This window comes from Alligator sinensis, unplaced genomic scaffold, assembly GCF_000455745.1.
Source record: "Alligator sinensis unplaced genomic scaffold, ASM45574v1 scaffold417_2, whole genome shotgun sequence".
NCBI classification, from domain to species: Eukaryota; Metazoa; Chordata; order Crocodylia; family Alligatoridae; genus Alligator; species Alligator sinensis.
This window is the reverse complement of record NW_005842456.1, coordinates 750,509-766,754: the sequence shown is the minus strand read 5'-3', so window position 1 is coordinate 766,754 and position 16,246 is coordinate 750,509. Positions and strand designations below refer to the sequence as shown.

Sequence of the window (16,246 nt, the reverse complement as noted above, 5' to 3'; positions counted from 1 at the left end):
GGGGGGGGGGGGGGTAGAGTTAATATGTATATCCACCAAACAGTAAAATTCAGAATTCTCTTGATGAACAGAACTGCTTCAGAATGATATGCTGATATTATACACTTTGAAAGATCTGCAGAACATAATCTGATATTTTAATACAAATGTATTAGCTGGAACCTGAACACTATGGATGCCTATTTATTCTGAGCACTGGGTGCCAAAGTTGGACACTTAAAGTACATTTAAAAAGGCAGTGCTGCTAAAATTGAAAGAACTGATGACTCTAAAGCAATAACCCTTATGATTTTGGGAGAAAAAATCTTTTCATAAGCCATTTATGAAAAGAACAGCAGTTTTCACAAAATCTAGCTGATTTTAAAAATGAAAAAGTAAAAAGCAGTTTCAGTTAATACACCTGCCTTTTAGCCCCTCCACCAATTTTTGTGGTTTGCAAAATGCTTCCCCTCTCTTCTTTTAAAGCGCTCTCTCTCTTGTTGTTAATGCTAAGTAAAACACACAGACACCAAGGCAAACTGACTACGGACCTGACCCTGCAAGGGTCAGGATCCACACAAACAGACAACAGAGCTCACTGGGGGTCCACGTGGGCTCAGGACTTTGCTCAAAGGAAGCCTATGGTAGGGTTCAGATGTAATTCACCTTTTCCATCACATGACGCTTTATTTTCAATAAATAAGACAACCTTGAAACTCCCTTCACTTACTGCTGGGAACCCTCCACCTTTCAAAAATATGGGAAAGCACAATGGCTTAAAGTCCCTTTATACCTGTTTGCAAACTCCTACAATGATAATCCCTGGTATACACGTTACTTGAAAGGCTAAATAAGATTTTGAAAATACTTTTAAAAGAGAAATTATCAATTTAAAATTATATTAGTCTTCTCTCTCTTTAAAGCCACTGTATAGTAAATGGGCATTAAAAATGTACTTTCCCTATATAGACAATACCACTACATGGCATACTCTAAGGTTGTTGAGCTGAGGAATAAGAGAAGAAGCCTAGCCATTAACATAGGCAAAGCACGTGGCTGCAAAGGCAGCTTTTGGAAATCTCTAAATTTTAGATACCCATCTCTGAACAACAAGGAAGAGAATATAACTAACCTCTCATCTGGCTGGGCCAGAAGGAGAACACTGTTCTTATCTGTAAACCATATGCTTCCATTATAAGCTACAAGTTACACCTCAACTATCAGAGCTGCCAGAGTTTCCTTTGTATCCTTGAAATGAGTCTATGTCTGACATTACAAAAAGATTATGATGAGATGTGGAAAAGGCATAAGAGCTGTTGAAAGAAAGGAAAGGGGAAAGTGGAAAGGGGAAGGGAAAAAGAAAAGAAAAGAAAAGAAAAGAAAAGAAAAGAAAAGAAAAAGATGATGGGAAAGAGAATGAAAAAAGACCGGTGGAAATAACATATAAAAGGTAGAAGAACAAAAGAAGAAGCTACTGTCCATGCTAGAAAAATAAGTTGGATATATACCCTGGATATGCTGGGGGAAAATAACATCTAAGAAAAAGGATGAAGAAAAAAAACCCCATGCTTTACATCAAAAAAAAGAATTAAACATTTTCATGCTAAGATATGAAACCATCATATTAGAAGTAGAATGTAAATTAACAGAAAACAGGAACTGGAACTCCATATAATAGTGTTTACCACTTCTGCAATAAGCCCAAGTCTAATAGTGCTGTACACACACACCATCTGAGTAGGTGGTTCTATTTTTGGCTATGTATGGCTAAAAATAGTTTAAACTATACAGCATGTAATCATGAAAATGCCCATCAAGTGCACTTAACATTTTCCTGCTTAGGGAGACCAATAACATCCTTTTCTTTAAAAAGTCAATAATCTAAAAGGATGTGGCAGATTATGTGTAGATAACTTCTGAGTGACAGATAAAGAAAAGGAAAGAAAATTATATTTTAAGTGGCTAAAAAGGGCAGCAGGGTAGAAATAAACCAAAATGGAAAAAAAGATAAAGCATACAGAAACACCAACTGCTTTCTGGTGGATTATCCCACTTCCTTATCTGCATTTTTATAGAGCAGTCTTTACCTGTGAAGTCTGAGTGAAATTATTTAACCTATCAGCAATTACAAAAAAAAAAAATGTAGTCAAAACTGTCAAATCTTTGCCTTTGACACAACCCTCTGTAACTCAAAAACATAGCTTTAAGGAAATAAGAATTGGGAACCAATTTTAAACAGAATTATGGTTTTCTCAATTATTTTGATATGCAAGAAGGACTTCATCAAGAAACTGAATGCTTCAAAATCACATTTAAGATATTGACTGGTCTGCAACTTTCTCTCTAGTTTCATTCTTCCAAACAAACAAACTATTTTTGCCAAAGCTCTTGGAAAAAAAAAAAAAAAAATCAGTCTAAGGCTGACATGCAGCATGGAAACTGTTAGTCAGGATGGTTAAAGTTTAGCAAAATTATAAGCAACTGAACATGAATTCTTATAATGGAATGTGTTATCTGCTACTCTCATATTTTTGGTTCTGTGGTATTTTTCTTTTTTTCAGTTAACTTATAGCATTATCAAAACACACAAAATTAAATCCATCTTATGTTCAGTGAATTCTGACTACTTAATATTTAAATTTGTATTCTAACCTTTTGTATATGCTAGTGTCTGTAAGCACCGAATTGCATTTGCAGTTCTCCATGATTATAAGGATTCCTTGGCAACTTAGAAATACTATAAATATCTATCAAACCCTTTTTTCCCCAAATACATACTGCTCAAATGGAACAGAAAACTAATTTTCAAGCCAAAGCATGATTAAGTATCAGATATACAAGGATATTTCTAAAAGACATAGTTCATTCACTGATGTACAATTATATGGTCAAAGGTATTCACATAATACTTAAAAAGGACATGTTTATAAACTCTTATTTCACAGGTCAAAGAGACCTGAAAAGAATCTATCTATCCTTATGCAAATGTAAAAACAGAATGTAGGATCTCTCAATGAAGTAGAGAAGAAAAATTTTATATACTAAACATACTATATACTACACAGACTATACTGATTTTATATCAAAACATCAACTCCTTAATCTCAAACATCTACGAGTTTAAATAAATACACTTCTAAAGTCTGGTATGGGTGAGAAGACAAGAGAAAATAAAACAGAAAAACTCAGAAAGAAAAACTTAAAAAAACAGAAAGCAAAACTCAAAGCCAAATGTATCTATCACTTTTAAGCCATTCATTTTAAGCAGCAAAACAGTATGAGTCTGCAGTTGGGAAGAGCAATACTGCTCATACTAAGCTTCTATTCTTTTCCATAAAATGGGACAATAAAAAGTGAACTCAAATCAGATCAGTCAAGTAGTGACGCACCAGAAACAAAAATGCCATCTAGTGATGAAGTGGGAGAGATGCAATATTTTCATATACACGTAACACACAAACTTCCAGATTCTTAAAGGTAAAAACACCTCCCCCATGTGTGCTCAAAATTAAAAGTATGCATATTTCATTGGGATTATTCAGATACACAAAATTAAACAGAAACAGTTGAAAGATTAGGACATAATGCAGATTTTTTTCCAAAGTTTCTAGTGTGAATTAATTTTGTTTGCACATTATTTGCATATCAATACCACTGAAAAATTTAGTAAGTGTTAAAGTGTACCTTTGATACCAACATGAAAAAGACAACTGATACACGTTTGTAAACAGGCATGTTATTTGTTCTAAGAGTTAATTATTATTAATAATATTATTACTATTATATGGGTAAAATTCTGCAAACTCATCGCTAGGGATCTACTGAAATCATAATTTCCACAGAAACCACAATTTCAGGCGGTATCTGCAAAAAGCAAGAAATCACTGGGGCGGGGGGGAGAAGGAAGAAACCTGCAAGAACAGAATAGGGCTGGAAGCCCTTGAGGCCTGAAGCACAGGGGAAGGGAGAGAGGCAGGAGAGAGGGAGCATTTGTCAAGTTCTTCAAGAAGTTCACATTAACTTCATTGAGCATTTTATGTGTGATGAGCAGGGATCTGGTTTTTTCGTTTCCCATGGAAAAATTGAGAAAACCATGGATTTTTCCCCTTTACTGGAGGAAAACACAGATTTCTCATTTTACCGGAGAAAATTGCAGATTTTGCAGTTTTGCAAAGAGCTCTCTGTAGGCTGGCAGGGTTCCAGGCTGCAAGGGGCTGGGAGGGAGTGGGAGGAGGGCAGTGAGACGGGAGCCATGTGCATGTATATCCCATGGCCTCCAGGCAGCCTGGAAAGCAGCTTCCACAGGAAAGGGGTGGGATTGAGGTCCCCATAGTAAGGGAGGGTGGGAGTTGGGCAGGGCTGGGGCTGCTGTCCAGCTGGGGTGAGGGCTTGGGGCCTGGGGACACAATGCATGGCTGCAGGGCCCCAGTCAGGAGTGGAACAGGGGGTTGTGGAGGGGAGTGAAGGGCATGAGCAAGTCCAGGGGGCTGAGGAGGGGAGTGAGGGGCACAAGCAGGGCCAGGTGGCTGTTGGGGGGGAGTGAGGGGCATGAGCAGGGCCAGGGGAGGGCTGTGGTGAGGTTTATGATTTATCAAACATGGATTAATGGCTTCACTGGGTTTAATCAAAGTAATTAAACAATGGTTTGGGGTCATCCCCAAGCATAAATTTACCGCAAGCAGAGAAAAGCCCTGCAGTTTTGGAGCAGGGGTGGGGAGGGGAGGCAAGGCATGGAGGGGCTGTCTCTACAGGGGGTGGGTTATGCAACGCCTTTCTGGAATAAATGCTGCCAGAAACGTCAACTAAAAATTGTATCTACAGAATTTTAATGATCAGTTTCATAGCAGGCGCTATATAAGGTTCATTTTTAATTACACTATAAATGACAGCAGCCTTCATATAGCAGTAAAACTCTTACTTTTAAACTTATTATTCAATATGGATATTATTATGCAAAGTAAATATCAAAGTCATATATTAGAAATAAAAGACTTCCACTACACAGCAAACACCATCTTTTTGCATAAATGTTTGCTGACTCTTTAAAGCACACTTTTTTGACTGATAAATATGGTTATCTTTTTCAGCAATGCAAGCAAACACTGTTTCCAGATTGTCAGACTTACTGCAATATTCTCTTGAGAATGAAACTTTTTCTTCTTTAATTTCTTTCGGTCTGTAAGGCCAGCATGGGTCCTGAAGATTTCCTCAAAACGGACCTTGGTTTTTGCCTTAGCTTCACTCTCCACTGCAGAGGAAAGTTAGAATACGATTCATTGTTTAAGCAGATGAATCTTATCATGACATCACATGAACACTATATATAGTACTGGGGACAGAAGACACGATTTATTTAATTTACCTAGCAAAATGAGAGAAAGAAATCCCACTGACAATGGCAGCCAATCAAAATTATTGCATGATATACTGCAATTACTAACACAGAACGCACACCTTTCCTTCAAAATTAACCCTCCAAATTTAGGATGAATGTCTTAAGCAGGGAAACTGATATTCTTCTTCAGAATAGAAGCAAGGAAGTAAAGAATCATGGAGATGCTGTGCTGACTGCAAGAATGACTGTACTTCACTCTGAAATAGTTGGTACATCTACATGTGCACGCCACGGACACTCCTCCCCGTCCCCCGGGACGCTCCTCACCCTTCCCCCAGCAGTGATGACCAGCACTATGGCCTTCTGCTCACCACCACGCTAGCCATGCTCCACACCTGCGCTGACCACTGTCTGGCCTTTGTGGGGCTTGACCCCATCCACCCCACCCTGCCACATGGCCCTGCCCCCAGGCCCATAGCCCAGCCTGTGCCCCGCCACTCACAGGCCATCAGCTACCAGCTCCTGGGCCACCTCCCAGAACCCAGCAGTGTCACTGATGATGCCCACATGGACACCACTGTGGCCATTGTCCTAAGCTCATGGTGCTCTGGCCCCGCCACTTCTGGGCTCACCTCACCAGCCAGAACTGGTGGCACCACATCATCCTGCATGCCTGGGACAATGAACAGTGGCTGGACTCGTTCCACATGACCCAACCCATATTCCGCAAGGTAGTCTAGCAGCTTGGCTGCACCTAAAGCATCACCCCACCACTATGCACCAGCCCTTCCATGTGGAGATTTGTGTTACCACCACCTTCATGAAGATCTCCACACCCGCTAGCCTGTTCTACATCACCCACCTGTTCGAGGTATGCAAGGTAACACTAGGGCAGGTTGTTGTCAAGGTCTGTGGCACCCTCCAGGATGTGCTGGCTAACACTGTAGTCTGGGTTGCTGACTCCCTAGAGGTGGTGGTGGGATTCCAACCACTTGACTTCTCCCATTGCATTGGGGCCCTTGATAGGACATATATCCCCATCATCTGCCCATCCCAATGAGACTACCCCTACTATAGCTGGTGTGGCTTCCACTCCATCATGCTGCAAGCCGTGGTGGACCACAGAGGGACCTTCTCCAACATCTGTGCTGGCTGGGCTGGCAGCGCCCACAACATTTGGGTTTTCCAGAACTCTGCCCTACCACTTCACACCATGAATCCCCAACCTGCAGCTGGCAGATGTGACCATCCCATCTCTCATAGGGGACTCCACGTACCTGCTGCAGCCATGGCTCATGCACCCCTACAACGGCCACCTTGACCTATACTAGGAGCACTTCAACAGGTGCCGGAGCCAGAGTCACACACTGGTCAAGTGCACCTTTGGGCACCTCAAGGGACACTGGTGCACTCTCACCTGCCTTGAGTTTGCCAAGGCCAACATCCCCCAGGTCATCACCATAGCCTGCGTGCTGCACAACTTCTTCAAGTCCTGGTGGGAGACCTTTCAGGGGGCCTGGGTGGAGGCACGGCATACCAAGGATATCTGTCACCAGGAGCATGCCCTGCTGCAGTGGTGCTGGCACCAACCCCCTCCACCACCACCACCACCCAGAGGCCCTGGGCAAGCTGCACACCCAGCAGCGAGGACCAGGGTACCATGTGCATGAGGGTACCACATGCTCGCAGGTCACCTCCACCACCACACCCTGCAGTAGAGCACCAGGGTGGTTGCCCACAAATCCCAGGCCCACAGGGCAAACCCAAGACTATGCACATTGTGGACAGTTTGCAATAACAACTGGGTGGGCACTTCCACAGGCGGCTGCTGGGTGAGCCTTTCTTCCCACTTCCACAGCAGGGGCAGGTGGGCTCCTTGCAGCAGGCAGCCTGCCTTCCCCATACCCAACCCAGGTTGGGCCATGGCTGGCCACTGCCAGAGCTGCCACAGTAGCTCTGGAGCAACTCCCCACTCCCCGCTCCTGCTTCTCCTTCCTACAGGCAAGGCACTTTGCTCCCATGCCTCCAGGGATATAGTGCCCAGGATCTAGGGGTAAGGGGCTCCCATCCAGCTGAGACATGGACCTGGTGGCTACCTCCTCCCAGCAGCCCTCTCCAGAGGCACCCCAGGCCAGGGCCCCTGCTGCACATCTGCCCCCGAGCATGCCCCTAGTCAAAGTTACCTGGGGATGCTGAGATGAGCTGTTTGAGGGCTCCACAGGCTGCCCTACCCACTATGCCCTGTTGATTATGATCACGATGGTTCCCTGGGTGCAACTGAGAACATAGCATGGGGCCCTGAGCTTCAAGGGCACCCCAGGCAAGCCTGTATTTCCATGCAACATGTGCAGCTGCCTGGAGTATGTCTGCCTACGCTACAAGTGCCTGACCCCTGTGGCCAAGGAGATCAGCACTGCCATCAACAAGTTTCTCCGCCTGTGACAGGCCCCTGAATGCCTAGCTGGGAGCCTGCAGGCCGCTCAAAGTTCTACACTGCCTCCTGCCTCATAGTGGGGGGGAGGTCAGCAGATTGGGGGTACAGCTCAGCCAGGCATGGCAGGAAGGGAGGAGAGAGCCCTGCATCCCCCATGCAGGACCCCATGCAGGCTCACTGGCAGCCTGAGCAGTGCTCACTGGCAGCCCCATGCAGGCTCACTGGCAGCCCTGCATCCCCCATGCAGGCTCACTGGCAGCCTGAGGACAGAGGGGTGAGCTGGTGTGGGCACAAGTGGCTGTGGCACTCCCTCTCCCCCCTGGCCCACCTCCCTGTGCAGGGCTTACCGGGTGGGTGTGGCAGGCACTCCTGGTGGTCTGAGGCTGTCCCTGGCTGCAGAGAGGAGGTCCGGCTGGCTCTGTCCTGGGGTGCCACAGTGCGGTACCTGGCTGCCCCAGCAGAGGCTCCCTCCAGTGAGGAGCAGGAGCTGGAGCTGGAGGTGGTGTGTTCAGGGGCCATCCCCAACCTGTCCTCATCCTCAGCGGTGGCCTGCTCCTAAAGTAGCTGCCTAAGCAGCCAGGTGAGGCTGAGGGTGGGGAGTGCACCCAGACCTGACACAGGAGCACCAAAGGGCCCTCCCCTGGAGAGTCCTTCTGGCCCACGGGCCCTGACTCAGGCTCTGGTGGTCTACAGAACATGTGACAGGTCTTACCAAGGTCAATGGAGGCCAGGATGCAGTCCAGCTCCTGCATGAAGGCAACCATGCACCATCTGTTGTGGTCTGAAACGTGGACCCACTGAGTCCTCGGGGCCTTGGCCTAGCACTGGTGGCCAGAGTGCTGGTCTCTGCACTTCTGCATCTGCCAGGCTATAGTCACATAAACGTAGATGTTGGCCCTTGTTGCCTGGCTAAACTGCCACTGGACCTCAACACCCCCTAGATGGCGATGAGGTCCACAGCCCCCTCATGGGTCCAGTCAGGTCCCCAGACTTGTGTATCAGTGGGTGGGGAGCCCACCATGACTGCAGCTGGCAGGGGTCTTGGGGAGTCAGGCCTGAGCTCTGGGTGGTGGCATGGGTTACAAGTACCCATTTGGGTGAGGTATGGTGCCCATGGGGCAGGCTCCAGCTGGCAGTGGCCCCAGGAGGTCAGGCCTAGATTCCAGGTCCTGGACAGCACTTGCCTGGTATTGTGGAGCATGGTGCCCAGGGAGTAGGCTCCAGCTGGTACAGGCTCTGGGGATCAAGCCTGGGGTCTGGGTGATAGTGCTGGGCAGTGGACGAGTTCTCCACACCACACTGCTTCAAAAACTGCTGAACTACATGACTCATCAGCAAACAGGAGTCTGGTTCCCTGCTGAAGGAGCTGACCGGGGGCAATTTGTGCCCATGCCACTGGCTATATGTGCGTTTAAGTACAGTAATGTAATGCACCATTAGACAATACTTGTATCTGATCAGGCTATCCAGTGGTGTGTTACATTCATTTAATGTGCCCTAATTGTCACGCATATGTAGACGGTGATGATTTACTGCGCAGTAAAGGACACATGTAGATGCACCCAATAAGCAGCAGAGGTGGAATCCAGTTTTAACAGAGAAGCTAAAAGCTGCTGCTAATTCAGCAGTGTCTGTGAAAGGGTTAACACTATACTTTTGCCTGAAGCAGCTACTGGGCTGCCTAAGGGCAAGCGAGCTGCTGTATGCAGTTAGCTCTCTCAGCTGTAACTTTTTCCCCACTGCTATATCATACCTTTGAAAAACAAGGTTCATGTCTTATTTGGGGGTATGTAGCATACAAAAAAAATAGCGTGCAATTTTCTATTATACCCAACTAGGAACTACTCGCATCCACTGTTTCATATAACTCCTCCGTGGATTTTACAAAGTTTTACAAATATTAAATTAAAAGTTTATAAAGCTAAAGATAACTTGAAAGCAGCAGTAAGCACTACCCATAACTAACATATTTGTATTAACAAGTAACAGATACAGGTAATTTATTTGCACCCAAATTTAAGAAGAAAATGCATTTTGTAAATCAACACGTAAATGTTCTCACCTGGTCGCATTTTCAGTCTTGCACTAAGACTGTTTCAGTATGCTACACGTTTCTTTTTTAAAGTTCAGCATTCTAAATAAAACAAAATTCAGAATATTCTAATTAATGATGTTATTTAAAGAATTAATACTATAAGCTTGTGTCATCCTGACATGCCACTCTCCCCACACTTCCTGACCTCAAATCAGGATTCTCATGATCACATCCTTTGTCAAGTGAAAATAATGTTCATTCCAGTGTAATTAGCAACACTGGAAACTATCTTGGAGAAGAGGGGGAAAGAATGATTTATAGCCTGCCTGCTGAGTTCTTACGCTGCTGGTTAATCCACATGTCAGTAACCAAGAATTTAGTAATTAAGCATCCAGGGTTGCTAACTCAAACGACTTTATTTCAAGTCTCGAAACACTTGATATTTTACATAAAGAGACCACTTCCAGAGAAATGCAGGTACACAAGCAGAGGCATCGCTATTTCAGCACCCTAGGTAAAGTGGAAGGTTTCATACAGGGGGAGTTCTGCTGCTGCTACTAGGTGTGTGTTGGGTCACTGCACTGACTGCAGCAACCAACCTAGGAATGACTTTGTACTGCTTCTGTTGAGGTTGCAGCATAGACTCCCCACACAGCAGCTTCACAACCCCCATAGCACAGGCTTCATGGGGGCCACCATTCTGGTGCCCCCTCTAAATCTGCACAAAGAGCAGATGGGGTACACCTACTGCCCACCTCTAAGGACACTACTGTACAGTAAAATTCTAGTCTTTTACTTTTTATTAAGTTTCTGTCCCTCCTTGTTGTGTAGTAAAGCTTGAAAATATGACTCAAGTGAACGTTAAATGCCAACACCACGAGCTAGTTCTTCTAACAACAGTGATACTCAACCTGCAGGCCCAGCAAGCCAGAGAAGTGGTGTGGGGCTGGCCGTTGGGCCAGATCCCACAAGCAGGGTCAGTAGACAGGCCAGGTCCAGTATGAGATCAGCCTGCTGGTGTGACCCTATGTGTCAGATCCAGCAACCCTATATGCTGGCCCAAACTTGCATGCCAGATTCAACTGCAGAGTGCCCCCACCCCATAAACCAGATTTGGCTGCACAACATGCAAGGCCAATTTGTCCAGCCCCCAAGGGTCCCCACATATCTGAAAATGTAGTGGTGGCAGGACAGTGGTGGCATTAATTGCCATAGCTTCCAGAGCAAAAGCAATTAAACCAGAGACTACTGCCTGACTGCCAAATTTTTGGAGCCCAAGGGGAGGACCATAGGCCAGAAGATATGGCCCTAGGGTCTAGAAGTTGAGCACCAATATTCTACATCACTTTTCACCTACAGATCTCAAGAATACAAAGAAAGTCAATATCAAAAACCAGAAGAAAATTAAAAGAATTTCAAAGTTATAATGAGTCAATCTTATGAATTTGGAGATTAACAATATTGAAAAAAATCAAATGCTAGTTTGAAACATTTGACATTCAATTCAGTTTACATGCTGCAATGAAAGGCATACTTCTCACTCTCCAAGAAGAATGCCATGTACACAAAATAGATTAATTTTTTCTTATACTTACTCTGAAGAGAGAGTTTGCACTAACTTTTTTACACTGCAGAGTAGAAATTAAACAGAAAAAGAAAGCATGCTCTACTTTAAAAGGCAGATGAGCTGCCAAGCTACTCTCAAAGCTTTATAAATGATGCAATCAAAGTAATATAATTGTATGAAAAGTAAAATATGTATATGGCATACCTATTCCAGGTAGGTATGCCCTATATGGTTGAAATAACTTCATTAATACCCCCCCAAATCACCCCACAAAATGACCAGCACATTTATTTAGCTATTATTAGCCATAGACAGGCATTTTTTTCCTTGTGCTCTCTACCAATTATGCTGATTTCCTCCCTACCACTTTTTCCATCTGATGGACAGCTCCTTCTGCTTGACCAGTGTGCACATCTTCCTGGTGAATATCTTTTTCGAGACAATGAAATGAAAGCGTATTGTGTTAATACTGTTATTTCTATGTGCAGTAGATCAGATTTATGCAACATTTGGCACAGATGTTCTTCAATCATCTGTAGAAGAGGTATAAATATAGCTCATTAATCAATAGTAAGAACAAGGATGTTCACCCTGCACAATCTCATTTTAGAATAGGAAGGATTTAAAGGTCAGTAACCAGAGTAATACAAATGAGTCTATAGTTCTTTTCCTGGGCTTAATTTGCTGACTAATTCTTGTGTGTTTCGGAGGTGTTGGTTGTAGACGTCTTGGTTTAAGAACACAGGCAAACAGGGTTCTTTGGGTAAATGTGATATCTTTTATTTGACCAACTAAATAGCTGGAAAAATTGTTTCTTTGCAAGCTTTCGGGCACAAACACCCTTCTGCAGGCATAGGGAGAGTCGGCTGTTTTGTGTTCTCCTGGATGGAACAGAAGCCAATATGCAAAATGTATGTCTGTAAAAATACAAATTTCTGTCAGTGATGATCAGAGGCCATGGGGGTAAAACAGATGCAAGACAGGAAGGTGGGGAAGAAAGGGGTAAATATTGGCCTGGTGATAGAATGTAGCTGGTAAATTGTAGAGAGGTTACCTGGGGTTATCAGATGGCAGGCAGGTTATAATGTGCCATAAATCGAATGTCTATATTTAGTCCAAGGGTTTGAAGCTTCCTTAGCCTGACAAAGGGTTTTTGAACCTGAAAGCTTGCTTAATAACTATTCTCCAATCATTTGGGTTGGTCTAATAAAAGATATCAAATTCACCCAAGGAACTTTGTCTGCCTATATTTAGTCCATGATTTTTTGTATCCAGTAGATTTATGAAGTGAAGTTCATAGGGAAGGTATTTTGTAAATTCCCTTTGAGGATTAGAACTGAGACACTGGAGAGAGAGAGTGGTTGTCTTGTAAGAAGCGTGCACCCACAGGTAATTGGGTATTTTTGTCTTTGATAGATTTCTGGTGTGCATTCATTCTGGTACGCAGTTGTTGTTTGGTTTCTCCTACCTATTTTCCATCAGGACATTTAGTGCACTAGATGAGATATACAGTATTAAATTTCTGGAGGCGCAGGTGTAAGATCCAGAAATGGTGATGGTCCTGTTGTGGGGTGTAGTTATTGTAAGAGTGGTGGAGATGTGTTGACAGGCTTTACATTTCTTGCCCTGGCATGATCTGGATCCTTTCAGTGTGCTTTGGGCCACAGGAAGTTTGCTTCTGGTAATAAGGTTGGCAACGTTTGGTGCTTGTTTAAAGGTTAGGATGGGCAGTTCTGGGAAGATATCTTTAAGATTTGATTCTTCTTCTAGTACGGGTTGCAATTATTTGAGGATTTTCCGTGTAGGTTCCAGGGAGGGTTGATATGTCATAACTAAAGGTGTGCAATTCATGGGGATTTTCTTTTTGAACTTCAGTAATTCTTCACGTGGTATCCAGGTGGCTCTTTCAAAAATGTGATCTCTCTCTCTGGAGGAGCGTCCTTGTTGAGTGAAAGCCATTTTGAGATTTGCAAGGCAACAATCGCGGGTGTCCTCCTCAGTGCAAATTCGGTGGTATCGAAGGGCTTGGCTGTATAGTACAGTTTTCTTGGTTCTTTAGGGTGATTGTTGGTTCTGTAAGGATATTTATGTTGGTCCATGGGTTTCTTGGTCTGATCCTCACTGCCATGTATTTGCTTTTTCACAGAGCTGCATTTTGCATATTGGCTTCTATTCCATCCAAACACACAACACAACAACAGCAGACTCTCCCTAAGCCTGCAGAAGGGTGTTTGTGCCCAAAACCTTGCAAAGAACAATGTTTCCAATTATTTAGTTGGTCTAATAAAAGATATAATTTATCCAAAGAACCTTGTCTGCCTAATTCTAACTTTTATCTTGACAATATTATTTTCCTTGACCAGCGCTAATGATGTTGGAAAACTGCTTCCTATTAAAGAAACATTAAGAAAAAAACATTCAGCCTGAGGAAAAGAAAGCCGAGAGGGGACCTGGTAGCAGCTTACCGCTACACTAGGGGAGTACATCAAGCACTCGGTGAGCAACTGTTCACCAGGGCAGCTGAGGGGAAAATCAGGAGTAACGGCCACAAACTTCTGGAAGATCGATTCAGGCTCAACATTAGGAAAAAATTCTTCAGTCAGGGTGTCCAGACTGCAGAATAAGCTCCCTCCAGGAAGTCTTCAAGAAGAGACTGGACAGTCACCTTGCGGGGGTCACCTGACCCCCAGTTATCTTTCCTGCTTGGTGCAGGTGGCTGGACCTGGTGATCTTCCGAGGTCCCTTTCTGCCTTTCAATCTATGAATCCTTCAGAATAGATTTACATTCCTAACAGATAGTAATAAAAGGGAAACAGCAGTCTGCATCCAGAGAGTCTAACAGCTTATTGTATATCTTCCTGCCTAATTTCTTTTCCATTTTCTTCTCCAATATCCAATCTATCCTGTTTTTAAAAAGTAGTTTTCCAATGTATGCTCAAATCAAATCTTCAGAATGGCAGCCCCAAGTCAACTACTGTTGTTTGTATAAATATATACTGATGCAACAGTACACTTTTTACTCTAAAGTAAAAAAAGTTACACTTTTTACTCTGAAGGTCTCAAGTGTTTTACATATTATACAGTGTATGATGAAGTGAAAGCATACATATTATAAAATTATATTCAGCAGAAAATTTAGAAACCATTATCGAATTTGGGTCATGAGAGAACGTAGTTGGTAGGATGCAATTACCCAATTCAAACTTTGACCAAATTGCACATGCCCTGTTTAGAAGCAAAAATCAAGTCTTTCATGATCAAAAATGTTGTTATACCTTAAGATAGCCCAGTGCCTCCTAACACTCTATTAAGACATCAAGCTAGTACCAACTCAAAAGGAAAGAGCCAATTCTTGAATCTTGGTACTATTCTAGGTCTTTCTGGGTTTTCCCAAAATTGCTTCAGTCTGAGACCTACAGGCAGCAGCAGGGGCAAGAGGACAGGGCTCTGCAGGCCTAATTTAGCTCAGAGGGTTTCAACTGTCTTTGAAACCCCTGATTTACAAGATAAACCCAGAGATTTCACAGAGGAATCCCCAGTGTTAAAACCAGTCTGACCTAGTGCAGGCTGAGTCCTTTCCAACATATTATTTTTCTGTAGCCCAAAAATGAGCGAAAGCAAGGAGCTGCCATGGAGGCCTCGAGGCTAACAAGACTGAGAACCACTGTGCTATAGACCTGGACATACTGTCACTTGCAACAGCTGCAAATCACTGGAATGCAATTATTAAAAATACTACATTAAAGCACTCACTGGACATGGGCTTAACCGTGCTAGACCGCAATGCAGTTTTTAGTCAGCCCCTGTCAGGAGATACCCCTTGCCACTCTAGCACCCCAGGAGGGTGCTGAACAGGCAACAAAGTGCTAAAAGAGGGCGCCCGCTCCCACTGGAACGGCGCTTAGTGAGTGTGAGCATGATTGTGGGACACTGGCACCAGACGTGCTCCAAAGCCAGACCACAAGACCTCAGCAGGATGGCTGGGACTGTGGGTGGACCCAGAACCGGTGGTGATTCCACTCGGCCCTGGGGGGCAGCTCACGCAAAACAGGGAGTACCCACCAGTCCCTTCCCCTCAAAGCACCCCCAGCCCCACCCTCACGGAGCTCCCATGTGAAGCCCTAACACGCAGGTACCCCGCGCATGCGCAGCGGGCGCTGGGGATGAGGGAGAACGAACCCCCTGGGAGCCGCGCGTGACGTCATCCACCGGGAGCAGCTGAGCCCTGCCCCACCCCCCCGGAGCAGACCACAAGCCTCGCGGAGGCGAAGGAGGCAACGGTGCGGCTCGAGAACGTGGGGTCGCGGTCGTACCGCCGAAGCCCCCCGTCGCCACGGCCCGTGATCGGCGCCACGCTCGGATCCCTCCTCCCCACCCCCCCGACACCTGGGGATGGGGCCCCACCTCGCGGGCGGAACCCCACTCACGTTGGCCGAGCCCAGCGCGTCTCCTCTGGCGGCGGCGCCGCTGCTTCCCGCAGCCTCCCTCTTTCCTCACTTGGTCTCTCCCGCCCCTCCCCCCCGGCAGCTCACGATAGTTGCGCCGAAAACAACAACAGCGGCTGCCAAGGAAACGGCGTTGGGCGCACTGCGCATGCGCCCAGGTGGAGGCGGGGCTTAGGGGGTAATGCGGTAGCCGAGTATCGCTCGGGTCTTCCAAGTGTGCGGTGGTGGAGCGCATGCGCCTTGGAAGGAGGAGGGAAAGGCTGCAATGGGCACGCGCCGGCAGGGACCTCACTCATGGAGTCCAACTGGGACCTGTCCAAAATAGGGCTGTCCCCAAGTATAACATCCTAGCATAGGCTTTATGTAGTCCAGTCCTAGAAACCTCCCAGGTCCACAACCTGCCTGGGTGGCCTGTTCCAGGGCTTCACTGCCCTTGTGCCAAAGTGTTTCC

At 45.2% G+C, this 16,246-nt stretch overlaps 1 protein-coding gene across 1 annotated transcript in view; it reads right to left on the bottom strand.

Moving 5' to 3' along the window:
• The window catches only part of AHI1 (Abelson helper integration site 1), a 226,193-nt gene extending 210,274 nt beyond the window's left edge, over window positions 1-15,919 (bottom strand). Inside the window, 3 exon segments of the mRNA XM_006030667.2 lie at window positions 5,106-5,227; window positions 9,811-9,882; window positions 15,778-15,919. Of these exon segments, the coding sequence (XP_006030729.2) occupies window positions 5,106-5,227; window positions 9,811-9,820 (132 nt within the window). The 5' untranslated portion in view covers window positions 9,821-9,882; window positions 15,778-15,919.
• Between the last annotated feature and the right edge of the window lie 327 nt (window positions 15,920-16,246).